This window comes from Lissotriton vulgaris, chromosome 4_1, assembly GCF_964263255.1.
Source record: "Lissotriton vulgaris chromosome 4_1, aLisVul1.2, whole genome shotgun sequence".
Taxonomy (NCBI): domain Eukaryota; kingdom Metazoa; phylum Chordata; class Amphibia; order Caudata; family Salamandridae; genus Lissotriton; species Lissotriton vulgaris.
In genome coordinates, this window is record NC_141691.1 from 618,755,948 (window position 1) to 618,777,916 (window position 21,969).

General features: G+C 42.3%; 1 protein-coding gene across 1 annotated transcript in view; it reads left to right on the forward strand.

Moving 5' to 3' along the window:
* The window catches only part of SUGCT (succinyl-CoA:glutarate-CoA transferase), a 3,450,745-nt gene that overhangs the window by 175,077 nt on the left and 3,253,699 nt on the right, over positions 1–21,969 (forward strand). Inside the window, exon 4 of the mRNA XM_086964866.1 lies at positions 9,567–9,652. Within this exon, the coding sequence (XP_086820992.1) occupies positions 9,567–9,652 (86 nt within the window). The remainder of the gene's footprint in view (positions 1–9,566; positions 9,653–21,969) is intronic.

Here is a 21,969-nt window from a genome sequence, read left to right on the forward strand (position 1 = left end):
CCCAAAATCCTTTGTTCTCTGAGGGGAGAGGGGACTGTGCCCAGTCCAAACCAGTTCTGAAGCACTCTGTTTACTAGACATCTCTTTTCCTTTCATAGTGCAGGGCAGGCACATCAGACGCCCTACAGGAGATGGAGCCAGCATTGTGGAAGGCAAGTACAGTCCTGGAGCACTTTGTTTACAGGACTCCTTCTTTTCTTTCAGTGTGCAGGGCAGAGACATCAGCTGCTTCCCAGGAGGTGGAACCAGCATTGTGGAAGGCAGGCACAGCCCTATTCAAGGTTCAGGTGCAACTCCTTCCTCCCATCTAAATGCAGATCTCTCTATTCACCACTGGGTGAATCATCCTGTCTCTTGGTATTCCCCAGCCCTGTCACTTACAAAACTAGACAAAGGAATACACAACCTAGCAGAGGCAGGCTCAAACGGTTAGGCAAGCAAATACCTACTTTCTAAAAGTGGTATTTGCAAACACAGAATGTTAAAACCAACTTCACTAAAAGATGTATTTTATCATTCTGAGTTTCTCAAATTTCTACCATGTTCTCTGAGAACGTTAGGATTATAAACATGCAATAATCTAACAGCCCATTCTGGCCTATGGAGGTAGCCTTGCAATAGTGAAACACGAAAATGGCTGTAATTCACTATTAGGACATGCCACAAACATCAGGGCTTGTCCTACCTTATACTTACAGTGCACCCTGCCCTTGGGCCTACCATAGGGGTGACTGATATGAAGAAAAGGGAAGGCTTAGGGACTGGCAAGCGGGTGCACTTGCCCAGTCAATGTGGCAGTACCAGACTGCACACAGGCTCTGCAATGGCACACCTTAGACACATTTTACAAGACTGCTTCTGTGGGTGGCACAACCAGTGCCGCAGGCCCACCAGAAGCATTTGGATTTACAAGCCCTGGGCACACTCAGTGCACTGTACTAGGGTCTGACAAGTAAACCAAATAGCCAAATATGGAACCACTGATTAGTACATCAATTTACTATAGGGAGCACGTGCACTGTGGCACTGGATAGCAGTGGCACAGTGCCCAAAGCATCTAATACCAGCAAAAAAATACACGAGGCAAAAGCAAAAATGGTGGCAGGTCTAACAACACTCTATCGACACACCACTCTATGACACACCCCTCCATTCTACTAAACTCCACTCTATGCCCCTCCACTCCACAACACTTATCCCACCCCACTCTACTCCAACCTACTCCTACCTCCAATCTTCATTCCATCTACCCCACTCCAGTCTACCCCAATGTATTCTACTCTATTCTAGCCTACTCCAGTCCATTCCAATCTAGCACACTCCACGCCAATCTTCCACACTGCACTCAGTCTATCCCACTACACTCCAACGTATCCCAGTCTACCCTTCTCCATTCTAATCCACTCCAATCTACCCCACTCCACTACAATCTACCCCACTCCACTCCTGTATACCTCTCTCCACTCCACTCCAGTCTACTCATATCCACCACATTCTAATCTACCCAAATCCACCCCAATCCATCCCACTCCAATCTACCCAAATCCACTCCAACACACCCCACTCCACTCCAGTATACCTCACTCCACTCCAGTCTACCCATATCCACCACACTGTAATCTACCCCAATCCACCCCAATCCATCCCACTCCAATCTACCCAGATCCACTCCAACCTTCCCCACTCCACTCAAGTCTCCACACCACTCCAATCTAACGCACACCAATCTACTCCAATCTCCCCCTCTCCCATCTACCCGACTCCACTATAATCTACCCCAATCCACTCAACCCCAGTCCACCCCACTTCACTCAAATCTATTCTACCTACCCCAATCTTCCCCTCTGCACTTAGTCTATCCCGCTACACTCCAACCTATCCCAATCTACCCTATTCCATTCTAATCTACTCCAATCTATGCCACTCTAATCCAGTCTGCCCCGCTCCCCCCCAATCTACCCTACATTAGTCTACCCCAATTCACCCCAATCCACTCCAATCCATCCCACTCCACTCCAATCTACTAAAATCCACTCCGACCTACCCCACTCTACTACAGTCTCCATAGCACTCCAATCTACTCCAATCTCCCCCTCTCCCATCTACTCGACTCCACTACAATCTACCCCAATCCACTCAACCCCCGTCCTCACTTCATTCAAATCTACTACAACCTACCCCAATCTTCCCAACTGCACTCAGTCTATCCCACTACACTCCTACGTATCTCAATCTACGCTACTCCATTCCAATCTACTCCAATCTACGCCACTCCAATCCAGTCTACCCAACTCCACCCCAATCTATCCTACATTAATGTACCCCATCCCAATCTATTCCACTTCAACATTCTGCACTCCACTCTACCCCACTCCACCCTACTCCAGTCCAATCTACCCCACTCCACTCCAGTCTACCTCAACCTATTTCAATGTACCCCACTCCTTTCTATCCCACTCTACCCTAATCCATTCCATTCTATCCCATTGTACCCAACTCCTATCTACGCCACTCCTCTCCTTTCTGCTCCACCTTAGTCCAATGAACCCCACCCCAACCTACCCCAATCTTCCCCCACGCCAATCTACCCCACTCCAGTCTGCCCCACTCCATCCTATCCCACTACCTTTTAGTCATGCTGAACAGCAGCCACACTGGTGTACAACTTGAGCGCATTCCCAAAGCCAATAGCTCTCACATAGTTGCGACCTACTGGCTTTGCCAATGCTTGTTATCAGTAGAATGCAGAAAGAACAATTGATGAACAGAATGCTTCACAATGTCAAACATCCACCCCAGTACAGAGATCTGGGCCTAAATTCATAGTTGTTTTGCTCCCCATGCCTTTCCAGTTCAGACCCAGCCATGGGCAAATCAGTCTTGAACCTGTTTCCGAAAGGAACATTCTAGCCCGACCTGAATCATATCTATTGTACACAGACTATAAGAGAAACAAGATGGATGGTGACTTTATGTATGTTGCAACTGGTTCTTGTGACAGTTTGTTAAAGCTTTTAAACCCTGTTTTTTGTTAAATGTAACTGAATCAGTCACGGGCCTCTTTTCTGTTTTTAAATATAATTGTATAGATTTTTAAACTAGTGAAAATAACAGCATTATGAACAGTATAACTCAATTCCTAACCTTATGTTGTAGTCAGATAAGGAGGTCATATGCATAGTTATACAAGTTCAGATGGAAGGTCAGGAATCAGTGGTGGCTCGCATTGGGGTATCTAAATCTTTCCCAGTCATCCAAGCTGAAGGCCAATGTAAATGTCAAAGTATCATTCGAGAGGAGGTTATACCCATCTATGTGTACACCAGCATTGTTCTAAGAACTGAATACAAGAAAAGCAACTTTAGTAACATGAGGAGTTCCCAAGTCGCCAAGGTTTGTGGAGGGCTAGTGATACAGCAGTGGTCGAATGTATTCTTTAATGCTCTCCTAGATAGCCAGATTTTACTCTAAAAGTGGGTGTATGTGAACATAGTGTGATACCAGGGATATAAGCAACAGTGAGAAGTGCCTATTGACTTTCACATTCCGCTTTATAGGGGATGGCAACAGAGTGTGGGACACAGTGAGTGGGCAGTATGTAAGTCATGTGTAAGGTGGGTAAAGATCTCCAGTACCATCTCGGGGGCTTTAAGTAATTGTTCCTGCCCTCTATTAGAGCAATGCATAGCTCATCCTGTACTCTAGCAGGAATTAATGAAGACCATGTGCTTCCTACCTTTGTAGGGCTGTGTTTGAGTCTTCCTCCCTGTAAAGCTTAAGCTTAGTCAAGGGGGGAAGCGAGGAGTGATAGCAGTGATTTATAGAACTGCGATTTATAGAACAGTGCCTGCATATAGTTGGGCGATGTTGGTGCTGTGGTGGTGATATTCCAAAGTTTACATAGCTGCGCTAGAAGCTGTGTGTCAGGAATGCTCTGAAATGGAGGTTGGAGCTATTCTGCAATGATTTAAAGGGGGCTATCACCCCATTTGCAAAGAGGTACCCTACTGTGGTAAGGCTAGCTTGGGCCCATCGAGCTGTTATCGCTGTGTTCTGAATGTGTGGGTGTGAAAATAAGAGAGAAAGTGATGTACCGACTGTGTAGAGTGTAGTGTTAGAGGTCTGGTGGAGGATCGACCGGTGATAATGCAGCGCTACCCTAATGAGTCGGGATTGATCGATCCGCTTTCTAGTTAGATGTCGGACCAAACTTGCCCTTTGGTCCAAAGTATTAGAGCTCAGTCAATCATCCAGTTAATTTAAATGTAAGCTGACAAGCCAGCTGAAGCTCCATTGTGTTTGCGCAGGAGGTAACAGAGATCGAAATCAGGTGCTCCGTGTCCTCTGTGGTTCTTCTGTCATTTCAGGGTGGCGAGAGCTACTCCAGGGCTGCTCTCATTCCAGATCGGATCATGTAGAAGGGTATCCATCTCTTTAAAATGTGACTGAAGCAGCACAAAGGGTTGATAGGTATAATAATATAGCAGTCAAGGTAGCAACACTATTTTCGCCACTGCAATTCTACCCGCTGTTGTTAATGGGAGGAATGCCAGAAGGAGATCGGGGTGCAGGGGAATTGCACCTTTTATCCTATGTTCCCATCTATTATTTCTGCCTCATTGTGATAGGCCCATACTCCTAACAAACCTGAATGTAGTTTTCCACCATTTAGAAAGCATATTCTTTATGGAATCCCATTACGGCAGATTCCAGTGTTGCAGCAGGAAGAGGTCAGCCTTGTTCCTGTTTACTTTTAAGTCTGAGATATTGCTGAATAGACCCAGCTCTCAGATATTCTATCCTATATGCGTTTTCACACTCCTTAGGCAAAGCAGGAGGTCATCAGCATATAAGTAATTAGTGTCTATCACCCTACCACTAGGGATACCCCATTCTCTACCAACCAAAAATGATCTGTTTGCAAAGGGTTCCATCACCAGGGCAAATAGAGGAGAAATGGGGCAGCTTGTCCCTCTGTGTACGCAACAGGACTCCGAAAGCATTTGATCAGTTTGAACTTGGGCAGTGAGAAGGGTATATAATATATATAGTAATAATGTAATCAATTCATGAAAAACTCCTCCCACGACACAGGGTTCCATTTCTCTGTATAAGAATCTCCAACTAAGGGAATTGAAGGACTTTTCTATATCTGTCGCCAGTAAGGCTGAGTCTGGCCTCTTTGATGGGGTTGCTTCAGCAATTCTGAGCAGTCTACAAATGTTGTGAGATGTGCTTCTGCCCCATATAAAATCGCACTAGTCAGAGTGGACTACGCATATCATATGTGGTGGTAATCTATTAAACAGGAATTTTCCCAAAATGTTATGATATACAATTGAGAATGGAGAGAGGGCGGTATGAGTTTTGCTGGTCTTTAGTAGGGCAATAACTGCTTCCTTAGTAGTGCGTGATAGAAGCCCGTGAGTGAATGCTTCATTGTAGAGCTCGACCAGCTTGGGCGCCACCTGTTCTGGGAATGCATAATAACATTTGAGGCGCAGGGCAACTGCCCACGGGGATATTCCTGCGAGCCAGCAGAGAAATAGATCGGCTATCCTAGTTCAGCCCAATCCACACATGAAAGGGTGGGGAAGTGGAGGGTGTCCAATTAAGTTTCAATGTCGGATACTGGGCCAGTGTCAGTTTATAACATTGAGTTGTATCGAAAACAGGCATCATTCATGAACTCCTGAGGTGACTAAGATATGTGAAGGGATCCAGCTGCGTCTGTGATTTGAGTGAATATAGTTCCTCACTTGCCTGAATTTGTCATACATGTGAGCAGATGCTCTGATTTATTACCTTCTACATGCTGTCAGGTCATATATGCTGTGTAGCCAATGCAAAGCTGTCTTTCTACCAAAGTTGTGTTGCTCTTCCCTAATTGCAAGCAAATAAGCAAAAGAGGAAGCATCTGTGACCGATTTGTTGTTTAAGGCTCGCATGCAACTATCTAGCAAGTTAAGGGTAAACTTAAACGCTTCCCATGTGGTTGAGTGAGTGAGAGACTCAACTGCATCCTTCCTGAAGTAGGTATCTGTAAATTCTGTAAGTGAGTCCCGAAAAATCAAGTCCTCTACTGCAATGCATTGTAGTTTTAATGTACAAATAGGTGTTACAATCTGCCCCCAAGCCAGGTGGGTTAGTTGTGGGTTTTGGTCTGATAGAATGTGGCCAAGGTACTCTTTCATTTACATGTCAGGAACAAGGCTGCCGTGAGCTACAAAACAATCTAGTTGGACGTGAACGTAGTGTATCACTGATTACTAAGAGTATTCCTGGGACTGAGTGTATCTATAGTGTCACTCATCTACGAGGGTCCACTGTTGGAGCCAGGTTTGTAGTACTTTTGCTGAAGTAAGCATTTTAGTTTTGGGAAATGTGGAGTGAGAGTGGTCCATGTGTGCTTCCAATATTCCATTAAAGTCCTATCCCCATTCTATGCCTATTGGAAAAGATAGGCATAAAATGATGGTTACACTGGTTTGAGTGCATAAATACTCCCCAGTATGAGAGATCTGCTTTTCAGACTACCCTAAATAAATACATATCTCCTCTTGTCGTCAATAACTTGATTGTCCATTTCAAATGGGACCCCTGGGCCGAAATATATCAAGGTCCTTTTAATACAAGTGGAGTACCTCGTTGCCATTAATTGCCATGCCAGTTAGTCTGTGACTTTCACCACTCTTTGTGTGTGAAGTGGTTCTCGTATATCATCGCAGTGTGGATAGCCTTACGATGTAGGTATCAGTGGATATTATATCGTTTAGTAGTGGTGAACATACCCCAGACGTTTCAAGAACCTATAAAGTTATTCCCAACATTACGTGGTGTCATTGAGTTGACCTGCTGGTGGACATGAGGACCTCTGTTAAAAAGTGATTTGTGCGATAGGCAGCAGTAACCTTTAGGCTGATGGTGTGGTGTCTAATCAAGAGGATAAGACGTCCTTCCCTTGCTGGCTCGGCTTTGCAGCCAAGTTGTGTGGGCTACGAAGATCTCCTAATGGGTGATGGAGCCGTCGGATGGTATACCTGTATGAAAGTATATGAAGTGTGGCAATAGGGACACCTTGCAGGCAATATCCATTGTGGGCTACATATTGTGACAGTGTGCAGGAAATGGCCAGTCAGATCAGTTCATCCAATGTCTGTGGTGTGATAACAGGTAAAATCGTTGAGGTGCTACTCCCGGAGTTAGAGTTGGACTCCTGAAGTATGACTGCGCAGCAAGTTTGCTTATGAGATCCAAAGCCAGTGATCATCTGAAGGACGCCGCAGCAGCTATGACTTCTCAGTGATGGTGAAGGACTTGCAACAGTGAAGGATGATCTGGGAACAAGGTCTCCTATGGCCCCTCCTCAAATGCCTAGTTGAGGACAGAGATGATGATGGTTGCAAGTTCTCAGTTTTCTTAACCGGGTTTCGGATCAGTATAAAGTTCGCTACTGTCTTGTTCAGAGAATAATGGCATCTTTATCCCTGTAGTTAAGAATCTTGGCCACTAACGGCCGAGGAGCAGCCAGAGGAGGAGGAGGTCTGACTGGAACATGATGGGCTCTTTCTACCATAAACTAGCTGGAAAGAGATTGAGGGGGTGACAGTTTGTACTAGCCAATATTCAATGTATTGAATAGGGGTTTGCTCCTTCTAGCCCTTCTGGAAATCCAACTATGCAGACATTGTTTGTCCAGGCTCTTCTCTCCATGTCTTCTGCTCACCCTTCAAGGAAGTGGACTTTAGTGGTGAGGCCCTGCATCTGTTTATGGAGGTCCTTAGTTTGTGGTTGAAGGTCTCTGAGTGTGGTTTCTGCTGTGTGTATTCTGTCTGACAACTTGTGTTGGTCCTTCCTACGGAGGTGAAGATCAATGGCCACACCATCTACCTTCACCTCCAGGGTTGTTTTCATGTCCACTACTACCATCAGAATCTGTTCAAGTGTGGCTGGTGATGGATCTGTGGAGTCCAGGCTGGTCAGGGCAGGCGAGCCAGGTCGTTTCAATAGAGCATCAGGTGTTGTGATACCGGGTCAAACCACAGAGGCTCCAGTCCTTGGGTGGACTTTAGAGCGGCCTATTGGACAGCTTTGTCCGGCCTGCCTTTCCTGAAACCCAGAGATATGAGCCGCCAGAGGGCAGAAATGTAGAATCTAGGCGACCCCTATTGTACGAAATTAATTCAACATCCACTCATTGGTGTAGCGTTGTGGAGCATCTCGTTGCATAGATTATCTCCTCCACTGTGTGCTATAGAATTGTGGTATCTGCCAAGGGTCAAAGCTGCACCTGCAGATATGAAATATGTGGGGTGTAATCAAAGCGCCAGCAGCTGAGGCATTTAAAAACCTGTGCCTTGGTGGTGGTTAAATGGGCCCAGCCCAGTAAACCTGTAAGGCTGTGTCACATGCCTTGGATTAATCCAGGAGGTTGATGAAAGCAGCTTAGGGAATGGGAGGACCTCCGCCTTCAGGTATTAGCGGCACTGTAGTCAACTGCACTCTGCCCCTGGCTCCCAAATAGATGCAGGGGGGCACCTGGGATGCACTGGGAAAAAGGGGCTGTATACTGAGTATGCAGCTCCCGAGCCACGCTCACTTCAGCCGCCCAAGTCTGCTTTCACCTTCATCACAGTTCTGCGGCAGACCCGCAGCTCCTAAGTAGCCACAGGAGTGCAAGTCTTCACTGGAGCTCCCTTGATGGCAGCAGTCTCAGCCAATGGCAATCCAGTATTACCCTAATGGTGTAGGAGGCAAGATTTGCTCTGCCCATCGCTTGGCTGTCTATGCAGTGGCTCTGCAGGTCAAGAAGGCAGTTGGCTGAGGACCACATACTAGGATGAGTTAAATGCTGTCCAGCGCAACTTCCCATGACCCAAGGTAGCCCAGTCACTCCCTACTTTCGGCTTCAGGGTGGGCTATGCTGTACAGAGGCTGGAGGGAACCGGGTTGGTAGTGGAGCTCCTCAGGGTGCATCCGCCATGTTTTGAGACCAGGCCACGTCCCTCAGAGGTGTTTTTTCTGATACACATATCCTCTCGTATCCTCTCCTCTCACAAAAATGTTGCTGGTAAGTGAAGTGGACAACCAACACAGAAATAGTGGAAACGGGGACAGACAGTAGAACATGGGAGAGGGTGCATGCGGGAAGCACTTATGGCCTTATTTATAGTTTGGCGGACATGGTACGTTATCAAAAACACCATGGAAGCCCCTAGCCCATTATTTAGAGCCCCATTGACAATAATACACTTATAAAACGATGGATGGCACATCTGTTACAGTTTCATGGATGCAAAAATCTAAATAAGGCGTTAATATTTATAAATTCATTGCAAAGTATACAAACACCGTCATTCACCATTCTCTGTCACAACGTTTGTTAACATGTCTATCAGTGATAGGAATGAGGAGCACTGATGTAACATGAGTTTTGAAATCCATAGGAGAAATAAAAGCTTTGTAAGTCTTTGTGCTTTTGCATATAGTCTCACAATTTACACAATGTATTAAACTGAATGGTTTTAAAAATGTAATGTTCTAAGTTTTATCACTTTTATTTATAGGATCTGGTGATGACACCAGAGCTTGGGGTCCACCGTTTGTTGGAACTGAGAGCGCGTACTTTCTTAGTATTAATCGAAACAAAAAGGTAAGTGATAGTAATTTTTTGTTTCATGTCGCAAGCTTTAATAATTTTAACTAAGGTATTTAGCAAACAGCAGATACATATTAGCCACAGTAAAATACATAAATAATGCATACCACAATGCTACTTTGCATTTTCGAGGACTACTGTTGTGCTTCAAAATAACCCTTTGAATCCAAAATGGCGTACTTTGTGTAGTGACATATAAATGTATTTACTGACTTATTTATATTTGACTAGCTAGGTATACAAGGGTTTTGGGTGCCTGGAAGTATAGGCGAGTGGGGGTGGAGTGGGGGATAACTTTTGGTAAAATGGGACCTCCACCCCTCCTTTACACATCAGGCTGCACTCAGCATTGAAAACTTAGAAGTGAGGATGTAGACACCCCCCCACAGATAGGGAAGATCAATAGCTAGTGCATCACCCCCCCCCATGAAACTTCCTAGCCCGAAAAACCTTCAATGAGCATGCGCAAAATAAAACCAAGGTATCTGGTGGGCGTGCAGCAACTCAATAATGGAACAGCAACATCTGCTTTGGTTATGATGATGTACTCTTTGTCCATGAGAAGCACCCAAACTGGTTTGCAAACTCTGCATAGGCTCTGGAAGTAGGGTGTGGGAGGTGTTGGCACGCACCCAAAATACAAAAAAAGTGTGAGAGGGGCCCCTTAAACACCAGAGGGGTAGGGCACCAATTAGACCGTAGTCAAAAACAAATCGCCTTTAGGTATACTTCACAAAACAGAGCCAAACCACTCTTCCCATCCATATTATCACCAGGGAATAATACCATCAAAGGCTCAAAATATCCACAATATAAAAATATTTTATCAAAATTCTTCAAATATTCATAAACTAAAGATCATTATACATAATTAAAAAGATAAAAACATACAAAGATTTCAATCTACACAATTGATCATAGGGAGAAATTGCTAGAAAATTCTTTATAATAAACAGAAGGCTAAACATTAGACCAAGATCATTTGTGAAACATCGACAATTTGAAACATTTGATATTAGCAGTTTCACAAATGTCACCACAACCTACAGTTCGCCTTTTTATAGTATGCATCAACGCGTTTCGGTGGATGTCTGTTTTCCAAGAACCACCTTCTTCAGGCATACAGTTTCCAGTATAAATTTTAAAAAGCTATGACTTCTCAAATTTCTTAAAACCAGTCCTCATCTTGGATACAAGAATTGTGACCCAATCAGGCCCAGTGTGTTGTATCTTATTCCACACAATATGGCCAAGATTCGGGGTGGAAAACCTCCGAACTCAAAATGAGGTCTCTCTTTAGAGAATCTTGGCTGTATCGACAAACATACCAGATTAAAAAAGTGCAATACAATTTGAAGTGACAAGGACTTATGTCTCACGACAAGATCAGCAGTACTAGGATTTTCATTTAGCACCATCGCTGCTAGGGAGATTCCCCTCCTGTGCTGAGTCTAGTTTGTTCCCATTGTTCATGACGAGCTCAGCTCATCATAAGCACAGGAGCACTGTACTGCACGACGAGCTGAGCTCGTCATGAGCAGGGTAGGGGTTAAACTTAAAGAGCCATATCTTCATGTGGGAGTGACTATGTTTGTCCTGAGGAAGGTGGTTCTTTGAAAACACACATCCACTGAAACGAGTTTACACATACTATAAAAAGGAGAACTGTATATTGTGGTGACATTTGTCAAACTGCCCATGTCAAATGTATCAAATTGTTGATGTTACACAGATGATCTTGGCCTTCTGATGATTAGAAAGATTTTTCTAGCAATTTCTCCCTATGATCAATTGTGTAGATTGAAATATGTGTATGTTTTTATCTTTTTTAATTAAGTATAATCTATTTTTTATGAACATTTTAAGATTTTTAATAAAATATTTTTATATTGTGGGTATGTTGAGCCTTTGATGGTGTTATGCCGTGGTGATAGGAAGAGTGTTGTGGCTCTGTTTTGTAAAGTATACTGTTGTGTTCGAATTTAGATTCCGATTGAATTTCCAGATTCATGTGTTTATATAGGTACCATTCGCGTTGCCCTTATAAAGGCATATAAATCCAGTCCTAATTTAGCATAGCCCTTGCTGCCCAAATATAGGCATGGCTACTTCCATCCGTTCATCTACGTCACAACGATTTCTTGGAAAACCAGACTCTTAAGCCGTTAGGGACTTCCCCTTGCTTTAATATTGATTTCTCCAAAAACTCAGTTATGTTACATGAACATCTATTCCTTAGGAGTTCATTCATGACATTCATATGCCCTACTTAACGTCAAAGCTGGCATTCCTAAATACCTTCAAGGTATAAATATACCTTCACTTGCTATGACAAAGCACGGTGTGGTTCGGTGCAGTTCGACTACCTACTTGCACGACGCAGCTCGCTACAGTAAGTGCCGAAGGAAGACAACTCTCCAGCTGATGCACTGATCAGAAGCTGTACTCCTCTGCAGAGAATCCAGCTCCCGTGTTTCTGACTCCTTTTGCGGGGTGTTGGGAAATCGAGTCTGTGAATGCAGTGGCGGCTGGTGACATTTGAAAGTGGTGAGGCAGAAAATTATTGGTGTAGCAAACCGCGCGAGCGAGTGAGCCCAAACCACCTAAGGAGGGCTCGGGGGTTCTCCCCTCGAGAAAATTTTGAAAAATTAGCAGGCAAATGGTGGATTTTCAAGACTTTCGGAAGCCATTGTGCTTAACAGTAACAGGCCACTGCCTCCCCTAAAACTATCATCAGTTCCAAGTCCTCATGAATAAATCATTCTAAATTGCAATGAACCACAATTAATTTTAACAATGTTGCATAAATAGGTTGGATCTGTCTACTGACCCAGTGCCTACGTGAGATAAAGTGGCATTCAAGCTAGCCCATCAGAGTAAAATGCCTACTTTATCCACATAGAATTGAATATCATATTGGTTAGTGTTCATTTTTTGAAACTCAATATCATGCATAAAGGCACCATGTATAAACAAAAAACACATAAGCATACAGAGATAAAATATATACATGCAACACATAAAATGTTTTCCCTACCTTTGCTTGTCTGTTTCCTTTATAAATCATTTGTTCAAAGCCAAGTACACAGGAGGTGAATGAAATCTTCATATGATATAATTGGCTACAGATAGAAATACTAATATCAACAAAAGTAGGGAGAGAGTATTCCTTGGAAATGGATTCGTTCTCCCTAAGTTATACACATTTAACAAGAGGAATCCATTGGGAAGTGGGAAAACGGTGTCTCTACTGTGGTTGGGAACACACTTGTTGTTTTTAGGTACCCCTCACACACCAACAGGCCCCTTGGTGGCATGCTTCATCATCGGGGTCCTCGCATCCCTCTACGGGATGCGGCGTGCTGCGACCGACGGTTGCGTGGGAGCACTGATTTGACTATGTGTGGTGTTAGTGAGGGAGAGTGTAAGTGAGTGTTGTGGTGGGGTTTAGATAGTGAGTGAGATTAAAAAGTACCTGGCTCGTGGGGTGGCAAAAAAACTTTAATTGGCCCCCGGGCTGGTACTATTAAAAAGGGGGTGGATGTATTGGCGTTATTTATATGCGCCACCTCCTATGTGTGTGTCAACATGTTTCGATGCAAAAACATCTTCTTCAGGACTGGGGTACACAAATCCCCACACAAAATCAAAAGGGGGAGGCAGAGTGATGATCCATTCAGTCTCCTTTGATAATCAATAGATCATGGGGGAAGGATCACTTGTCCTGCATAACCAGGGTATGCAGGTAGCATAAACACTGGCCCAAGGATTATGCACACACGTGTATAAAAGCGGGGAGACAACATATACCGCTACGAACATCCAGAATACACATGCATGAGGGTCTTTTAATTTGTGAGACACCACGTACCTACCTGCATACCCTCGTTATACAGGACAAGTGATCCTTCCCCCATGATCTATTGTACACAAATGCCCACCTTACTCACGTTTTTCTATTTCTGCTTTTCTATATTTTTTAAAAAAGTGAACTTTACAAGTGCAGGTATATCAATGTACCTACAGAACAACCGCTATTTAGCTGACTGTTTTGTTTAGAGTTTGTTACTCCATGAGTCCGTGATAACGTAGGGGTTACTCGTGCTTCCTTGCTGAGAGTCTATCAGGAGAATCCCTCTTCGCTTCCCGTTACGCCGGCTCACTATCTAAACCCCACCACAACCCTCACTTACACTCTCCCTCTCTAACACCACACATAGTCAAATCAGTGCTCCCACGCAACCGTCGGTCGCAGCACGACGCATCCCGTAGAGGGATGCGAGGACCCCAATGATGAAGCATGACACCAAGGGGCCTGTTGGTGTGTGAGGGGTACCCAAAAACAACAAGTGTGTTCCCAACCACAGTAGGGACACCGTTTTCCCACTTCCCAATGGATTCCTCTTGTTAAATGTACAGATAGAAATATTCATTAGAAGAAAAAAATAATTAAATCTTATAGACTATCAACCAAACTTTGAGCCGGCTAGCTTTACAGTTGAAACACGAAACGTAAATATCCATCACCCCAAAGCAATTGTTCAAACAGTAATGTACAATGCTTTATATAGATTTACATTTAAACAAGCTAAAATGGTAAAATCCTTTAAAAAAGTATTAATAAGGAGCAGGAAGATGACCAAAATCTTTGTGTAGAGAATGTTTAAATAGTACAAGAAGTATGTTTTATATACTTTAAATACTTTGTACATCACTGCTAAAGTGTCTGGTTAACCAGTACTTTAGAAAACTTGTTTAAATATTTACATGAAATATGTATTGGTGCATGGAAGAAACATAACTTTCTCAAAGTTGTATGGGTTCACACATTTATATTATCTAATACCCATGAGGCCACCAACAAAATATTACTAGTAGATAACTGTATATGTTCCAACAAGAAAACAAACATTGTTATATCATTTATCAAAGTGAAATGAGCCAACATTCAGACCCCTTGCATGCAAATATAAGTGCACCCTTATAGATGTTGCATCACTGCAGACGACAATTTGCATCAGATTCTGCTAAAGTAATGGAGTTGATGAACATGAAGTGCTGCCGCCTTAATATAATTGTTTGAACTTTTTTATGGTTTGTTGAGTATTAAGTATGAGGTAATGAGTCATGAGTAGATCTAAAGATATGCAATAGTGTCAAATCTAGTATGCTCTTCAGTTCAGAAATGAACCCTATCATTATAAATGAAGTAATATTATTAACAAATCCACTCAGTATCAGTCCATATGATGGTCAGTGGTAGAGATCGTTAAAAAAAGATACGTCCAGGATTCTACAGGCCTCTACCACACAGCAACACATCAGTTTGCAATTAGGAAAAGAGCAAACAAACTACAGCTTCATCTAACGAATAGCCAGAAGAAAATTGTTTCTTCTAAATGCAACTGCATTACAGCAAAACTTTGTAAAACAAGACTGTATTCAGGACTGACTATAATACCTGGTTCAGGAGTGAATATAAAGATGAAACCAATAAACAATATCCTGTAATTCTTACAAGACTGACTGTAGCCCAGTATGCACCATCTTTAAGTATGTAATGGAAGGTACATGGTATCAGTCTGTCAGGCTATAGTTTGTAAGTTAGTGCAAAGCTTGCCAGAGTGTAGGATATTCACAAAACTGGGTCATGTTTGCTGGGGAACTTTGAAAAAAGGTTGAGAGAGAGGTGCATTAACTAATACCCTGAAACAACACTAAGCGTATGTGGCTTTATAATGATATGTCTGAATTACTCTCAAGTCATGCAAGGCACTGAAACATACATTTAACACATGGTGCATTTGCTTTCATAGGTTCCTGCAGTATACGTGAATGGCTGCTTGCAATACAAAGTAAACAAAAACTATGTTTGTTAGCACCAATGATTCACAGCACCACATGCATTTCCACGGTTTCTATTTGTACAAAAAGTTTGCACGCCGTTCTTTAATTTGAGCAAACTTTTCAAAGAGCAAACTTTTCAATCGTGCTCTTGTTGAAATCTGGAATCTGATTTATTAGTTCCTTTTCCATTGACAGCATGGCCAATGCATTAAGTCGAGCTTGGGTCATTGTGTTTATTAAAAATGTTTTTATACTTTTCAGTGTGGAAAAGCATCTTTCAGCCTCAGATGTTGTCATAGGTGTCGTAATGACAATTCTCATCAATTTAAGAGTCTCACAAAAAGAAGTATGCAAGTTGTTTTGCCATAAGAATATATATAAAGCCATGGCACCACCTGTAGCCTGCTGAAAGTCCTGTCTTCCATACAGGATTGATAGTTCAGTGCGCAATCGTGACTTATTTAGCATTGGATATACTTCCACTGTTTCATTGAGAGCTGCAGTAGGAAAATATTTGCTATGTTTTTGAAACAGTGAGTTAACAATGGGGTATACCCTGAGAACTCTCTGACCTGGGTCAGTGAACAAAAGTACGTAAAGCGTGGTCAGGTTCTATGGATTATAGCTCAGGAATTAATCACAGATTACTTGTAGCAAAACAGAATTATTTATCATGAAGTCCCAAAGTGTAGTACACAAAACACATTTATTTCAACATGATTGTAGTGTTATGATTAACACGGAAGCATTAGAAAACATATAGCTAAAGAAAAACCAATTAATTCATTGGATCAAAGGAGGACCAAAGGACATAAGTCTCAAATATTTTCTTCTATAGCAACATTATATGCAAACAAATGTTAAACATACAGTGTATAATAATGAATATTTACAGAGTGCGCTCAAAGTGACATGGAAAAAGGAGACAGTTAGATAGGTTGGGGGTGAATGGGTGGAGGTGAGGACTGGGTAAAGGGTGTTGTGATCTTAAAACAATCACAGTGGTTAGAAATGTATCCTTTACAGACTAATGTAGTTCCACAGTTCCACTCGCGACTGGGCAGCGCTGCTACGAGGAACTCACCCGCGGCAGCTCCGAGGACTATGAAAGAATTCTAACACGAAGAAGATTAAACCATCATACCTGGATGCAACTTGCTCTGAAACTGTGCAGTCTTGATTGAATTTACACTGATGCCCCAGCTTCCTACACCACGATGGAACCGACGCAGGTCCACTCTCAATAGGCCACTGGACGGCCGTATATGAAGCGCTCCTGTTCCTACCCGTCCTGAAGAAGACCCCAGCCCGAGGTTCCAACCAACCCATCCATTAGGGGTCGAAACGTAGACTTGATCTCATCCTATCTTCTTGACATAGGAATCAATTCATTGAGCAACACGTACCCTATGTTCAAAGAAATGAATGGAACTGTGGAACTACATTAGTCTGTAAAGGATACATTTCTAACCACTGTGATTGTTTTAAGATCACAACACCCTTTACCCAGTCCTCACCTCCACCCATTCACCCCCAACCTATCTAACTGTCTCCTTTTTCCATGTCACTTTGAGCGCACTCTGTAAATATTCATTATTATACACTGTATGTTTAACATTTGTTTGCATATAATGTTGCTATAGAAGAAAATATTTGAGACTTATGTCCTTTGGTCCTCCTTTGATCCAATGAATTAATTGGTTTTTCTTTAGCTATATGTTTTCTAATGCTTCCGTGTTAATCATAACACTACAATCATGTTGAAATAAATGTGTTTTGTGTACTACACTTTGGGACTTCATGATAAATAATTCTGTTTTGCTACAAGTAATCTGTGATTAATTCCTGAGCTATAATCCATAGAACCTGACCACGCTTTACGTACTTATGTTTTTGAAACAGGCCACTATGCAGTAGTATTGCACTGACTAGATGCCTTGTAAATTCAAAGCGCTCCTTGGCGTGCACCACAATATTGTCGCATACTTCCTTTCCTTACTGAATCAAGGTGTTTATCTGCAGTTTGCGGTTTGTAAATCGAGAATCATCTGGCAATTCAGAGTCCAAATTATCAATGGATTCTTGTACTTTGTTGATGCTGATTATAAAGGCTGAAATGTATTTTTGGGCAGATACAGTATCAATGTCTCGTTTTTGTAATTGCTCATACAACATATTGACGTGTGGCATTATACCGTGGAACAAGTAAAGAAAAAAAAGAAACTCCCTGTCTTCCAGAGTCCTGGTAAAGCCCTTAGCTTCACACACAGAAGTGGAATCAAATGTACGGTCTTCTGTAATAGATTTCATGCATTCTAAAAGGTCACCCCTGTGTTCGTGAATTATATTGACAGCTCGGATGTTGAAGTTCCAGCAAGTTGCAGACCCTCTCGGTATTCTTTTTGCCACTATCTGTTCAAGCACTTCAGTCCGTTTTGGCGAACGGGAAAAAAAAGCACTAATACCACACAACTCTTTAAAGAAAATTCAGCATCTGGATATTTTTGAAGCAGCCTGTTCCATGATTAGATTTAGTTGGTGGGCATAGCAATGGACATAGTGCGCATTGTATAGATGTCTCCGATCTTTTTTTGAACCCCACCAGAGGCACCACGCATGACACTGGCACCATCATAGCTCTGAGCAATTAGCTTCTCTTTACACTGTGCTCTGGGAAAATATGTTCAAGTTCATTAAGAATAAATGCTGAAATTGTATCTGCAGTTGAATCTTTAAGATTTGAAAAGCAATAAAATCTTTCCACTACCTTGGAATTGCCATCAATGTAGCGGAAAACAAGTACTGACTGCGTCTTGGTAGAGACATCAGTTGTATCATCGGCCTGGATAGCTAAGTAATCAGTGCTTCATATTTGCTGTACAATAGTTTCTTTTGTTACCTCCAGCATACAGTCAAGCACTTCATTCTGGATTGTCTTGGAAGTGCCTTTAAATTCAGTTGCACTTTTTAAGTGTGCTTCCATTGCACTGTCTATACTGGACACAAAATCAACCAGCCCTTTGAAGACTCCAGGATTTCGGGAATGTTCAGTTTCATCGTGGCCGCGCAATGCCAATTCAAAAGCTCCACAAAATTTTACACAATCAATCAATTTGGATAATATATAACGGTTCTTATCAACCTCCTCATTGTGTTTGATTGCCCCCTTGCGGTAGGCTTCATTTAACTTAGTGCAATATTTAATTTTCCAAACAAGGACAACTTTAATAAATTGGTCAAGTGGGCTTTACTGGAATCATGCCTCTTTATTTTTTCTGCCAGATGTTTAAGGTCAGTAACTCCTGTTTTAGTCCAGCTAACTTCACCCCCAAAGAGCAAGCAGGGGAAACAGAACAAGGCATTCTTAGAAGAGCTGGCAGTTAACCACTTCATTTTATCAAACCAGCTTCGTGTAAATCTACATGTGTAACCCTTGCCCCGGTCTTTTGTAGACTGTTCAATGTTTATTTCAGGTTTATCAGGTCCAAGTCCTTTCACCCAAAGTTTTTCTTCGTGTGTCATTCCCAAAAATGGTTTTGTGAGTAAACTGTCAACTGTGTTCATTTTGACAAACAATAAAATGAACAGTTCAAAGAAAGCCTAAACTAGATTATAGATGTAGCACCTAACAGAGGTCACCCACGTATATTATGTAAAATACCATAGATATACTAACAAGAAATATCAACAAATACAGAAGTAGCCACAAAGCCACAGGGACTGCGGTGTGTAGGTTTCTCAGTAATATAGGGTGAGATGCATTCTTAAAGGTTTCATGTACATTGACGTTGGGGTCTGTGGTGGAAGCATATGAAATAATATAGGCAGTCACGGAGTAGTGCTCTGTGGCACTTCTCCTGAGACATGGTGGACCTGCACCACAATTGAAACCTACAGTCCTGTATATACTCAGAGGGTAAAAAACAGTTGAAAACAGGAATATCCTGGGGGCGCTGGCATGCTTAATGCACCTTGCATGGGACCTCTTTAGGTTTCATTACATCAGTGTACTGCTGTCACCTCACCAGCCTTAGTGTCAACATCTCAATTGCGCGGATTTAGGTGTAGAAATGTAAACATACATGCTAAAGTATATTCAACAATTTCCATGTCATTACATTCAATACTGCTTTAAAGCTGTCTGAATCATTCATTTTCAGTAGTAGCTTCTTCCCTATCGTGCTTTCCATTAACATACACCTATCACAAAATGAACAGTTTCACTAACTTAAAAACCATAATTCTATAGCAACACATTTCAAATGTCATTTACTCTATCATATTCTGTAACTAAATTCTCTTTTGTAAAAAAGCCATCTACAAGTAATTTGCCAAGTAATATCCTTTCTACACCAGTACTTTGTTGTGATATGTAAGGATGTTTTTATTGCCATGGCTATCGAAAATACCCCATATGCATGTTTTTCTCGTGATTAACTAAACTCAAGGGGGCTCAGACTCAGAGTTCCCAATGTGGCTGTGTTCGTGATTTCAAAACTACCACATTATGAGGGACAGACGGAATAACAGACTACGCCAGTTGCCAATCGCAAAATGACAACCCACCACAGGCCCCGCACAAGGCAAACAAACCCTGCAGAGCACTTCACAAGAGCTAAAGAGCAATAACCTTGAAATGACAATATAACATTTCATAGCAGTTAATTTGACCTCGTTAAGTATTCATAATTGCAATTGCATTTATATAGCGCTTACTACCGCTAAATGTCTCACAGGAAGAATGACAAAGATTGCTTTCAAATACATAAAACACCAATAAAAACACTTTGTTATGCAGAAGTGGCATCTTTAACTCTGGATAAATATCTGCTCAATACCTCATTGATAATCTTTAAAATAAACAACTTAAAGGCAAGCCAAGAAAGGCAATTTCTCACTGGTTAACACTCCCACCCTGACATCCATCCATGCCATTACAAGGCCCTAACTTTGGCTGTGGCAAGTCTTCACACATTCATGTCAGTCTGGGATTTTATCATTTTAACAAGCTGCAGATACACGCCCGTCCAAACTGATCTTAAATCGCCAGAACTGGCAATGCTCTCTCCTAGACTGCAGGCAGGCTATAATTACTTATATCCAGTTGTAGAAATGCATTAAAATACTACTGGATCTGCCCAACCAGAGAACTCCACAGAATAAAATCTATCTTTACAGAGGGAATATCTTTGGAGCAAAACGGTATGAGTAATCGACACCAAGGACCAAATATTTAAAAGTGGACCTTGGCCCAACGTTTTACTAGCAAACCTTGTAAGTGCCTCAGCATGAATTAGCTGAGTGCACAGAGAGGCCCAACCTGCAGGAGCAAACATTGCAGGGACCCTACTGGGCGAACACTGAGGTAACTAACATTTGTGGAGTTTCTTGCGTCATGGCCAAAGTACACATTTTTAGGAGCAAATGGGAGAGAGGTCGGGGATAACATATTTCCAATTCAAATTGCGCCAGTGCCCACCTTTCAGGGGTCACCAGTGTAGGGGCCCAACTTTTTTGCGAGGAGACAGAACCAGTGTCATGGTACCTGGCAATAAACTTGCACTTATTTACTCTGCCTTCCTCCACACCCCTCAGTCACTGGTCAAACAGTCTTCTATTTTGTTCCTGTGTATTTTCCATTTTTTGCCCGTAAACTCAGCATGCTTCCAGAAATCCAACTTATGTACGTTTAGACAGAGACCTTCCAACTCTTTCAACAGGAACTGCAATGAGGCACAAGCACAACACCTTAAATAACGTCAAACTCATCTATCTAATCTTTTAATACACCCAGCACAGGCCCTGCCACTTGTATTTTGGAGATTATTGGGCCTTTCTGGCACAGTTTAGTTGGAAGAAGGGATACTACTGTAATTGACAATCACAGCATCTCCGATAAAGTTAAACCTACAGCAATATACTCGGCCACATTAATTACAACCCAGACTGCTCCAACAAAGCCCCAAGAGAGGCCTGGGCTGTCAGATGCATTAACGCTTACACATGCCCAGTACCTCACGAACCAGATCCAAAACATGGTATTAGAAAGCTTTTAAAACGTGTCAGAGAATTATTCAGCAGCAGCCGAGGTGGTGGTTTTTCAGGCGCCTCATTAAAAATGCTTTCCTTTTAACAGTGTAAAAAATCAAGTATGTATTGTATTCCTCACGTTTCCCTACATTTCTACTAAATAAGAAAAATCATAATAATTAAGAACAAGCAATGGCATAGCCAAGAGGTCTCGCCTTTGGGACCATATAAGTGTTTAGCCATGCAACAGTTGATGTTGTTGCACCAGGGATATTGTGCTGGATAACTAAACACTTATAACGTCCCAAAGGTGAGACCTATTGACTATGCCAATGCTTGTGTATAATGTGTTTGTTGTTGTTTAGATACATAAACAGCAAACACATTCATGTAGCACTATAAGCATACCCAGAAGCATATACAGACAAAATGTA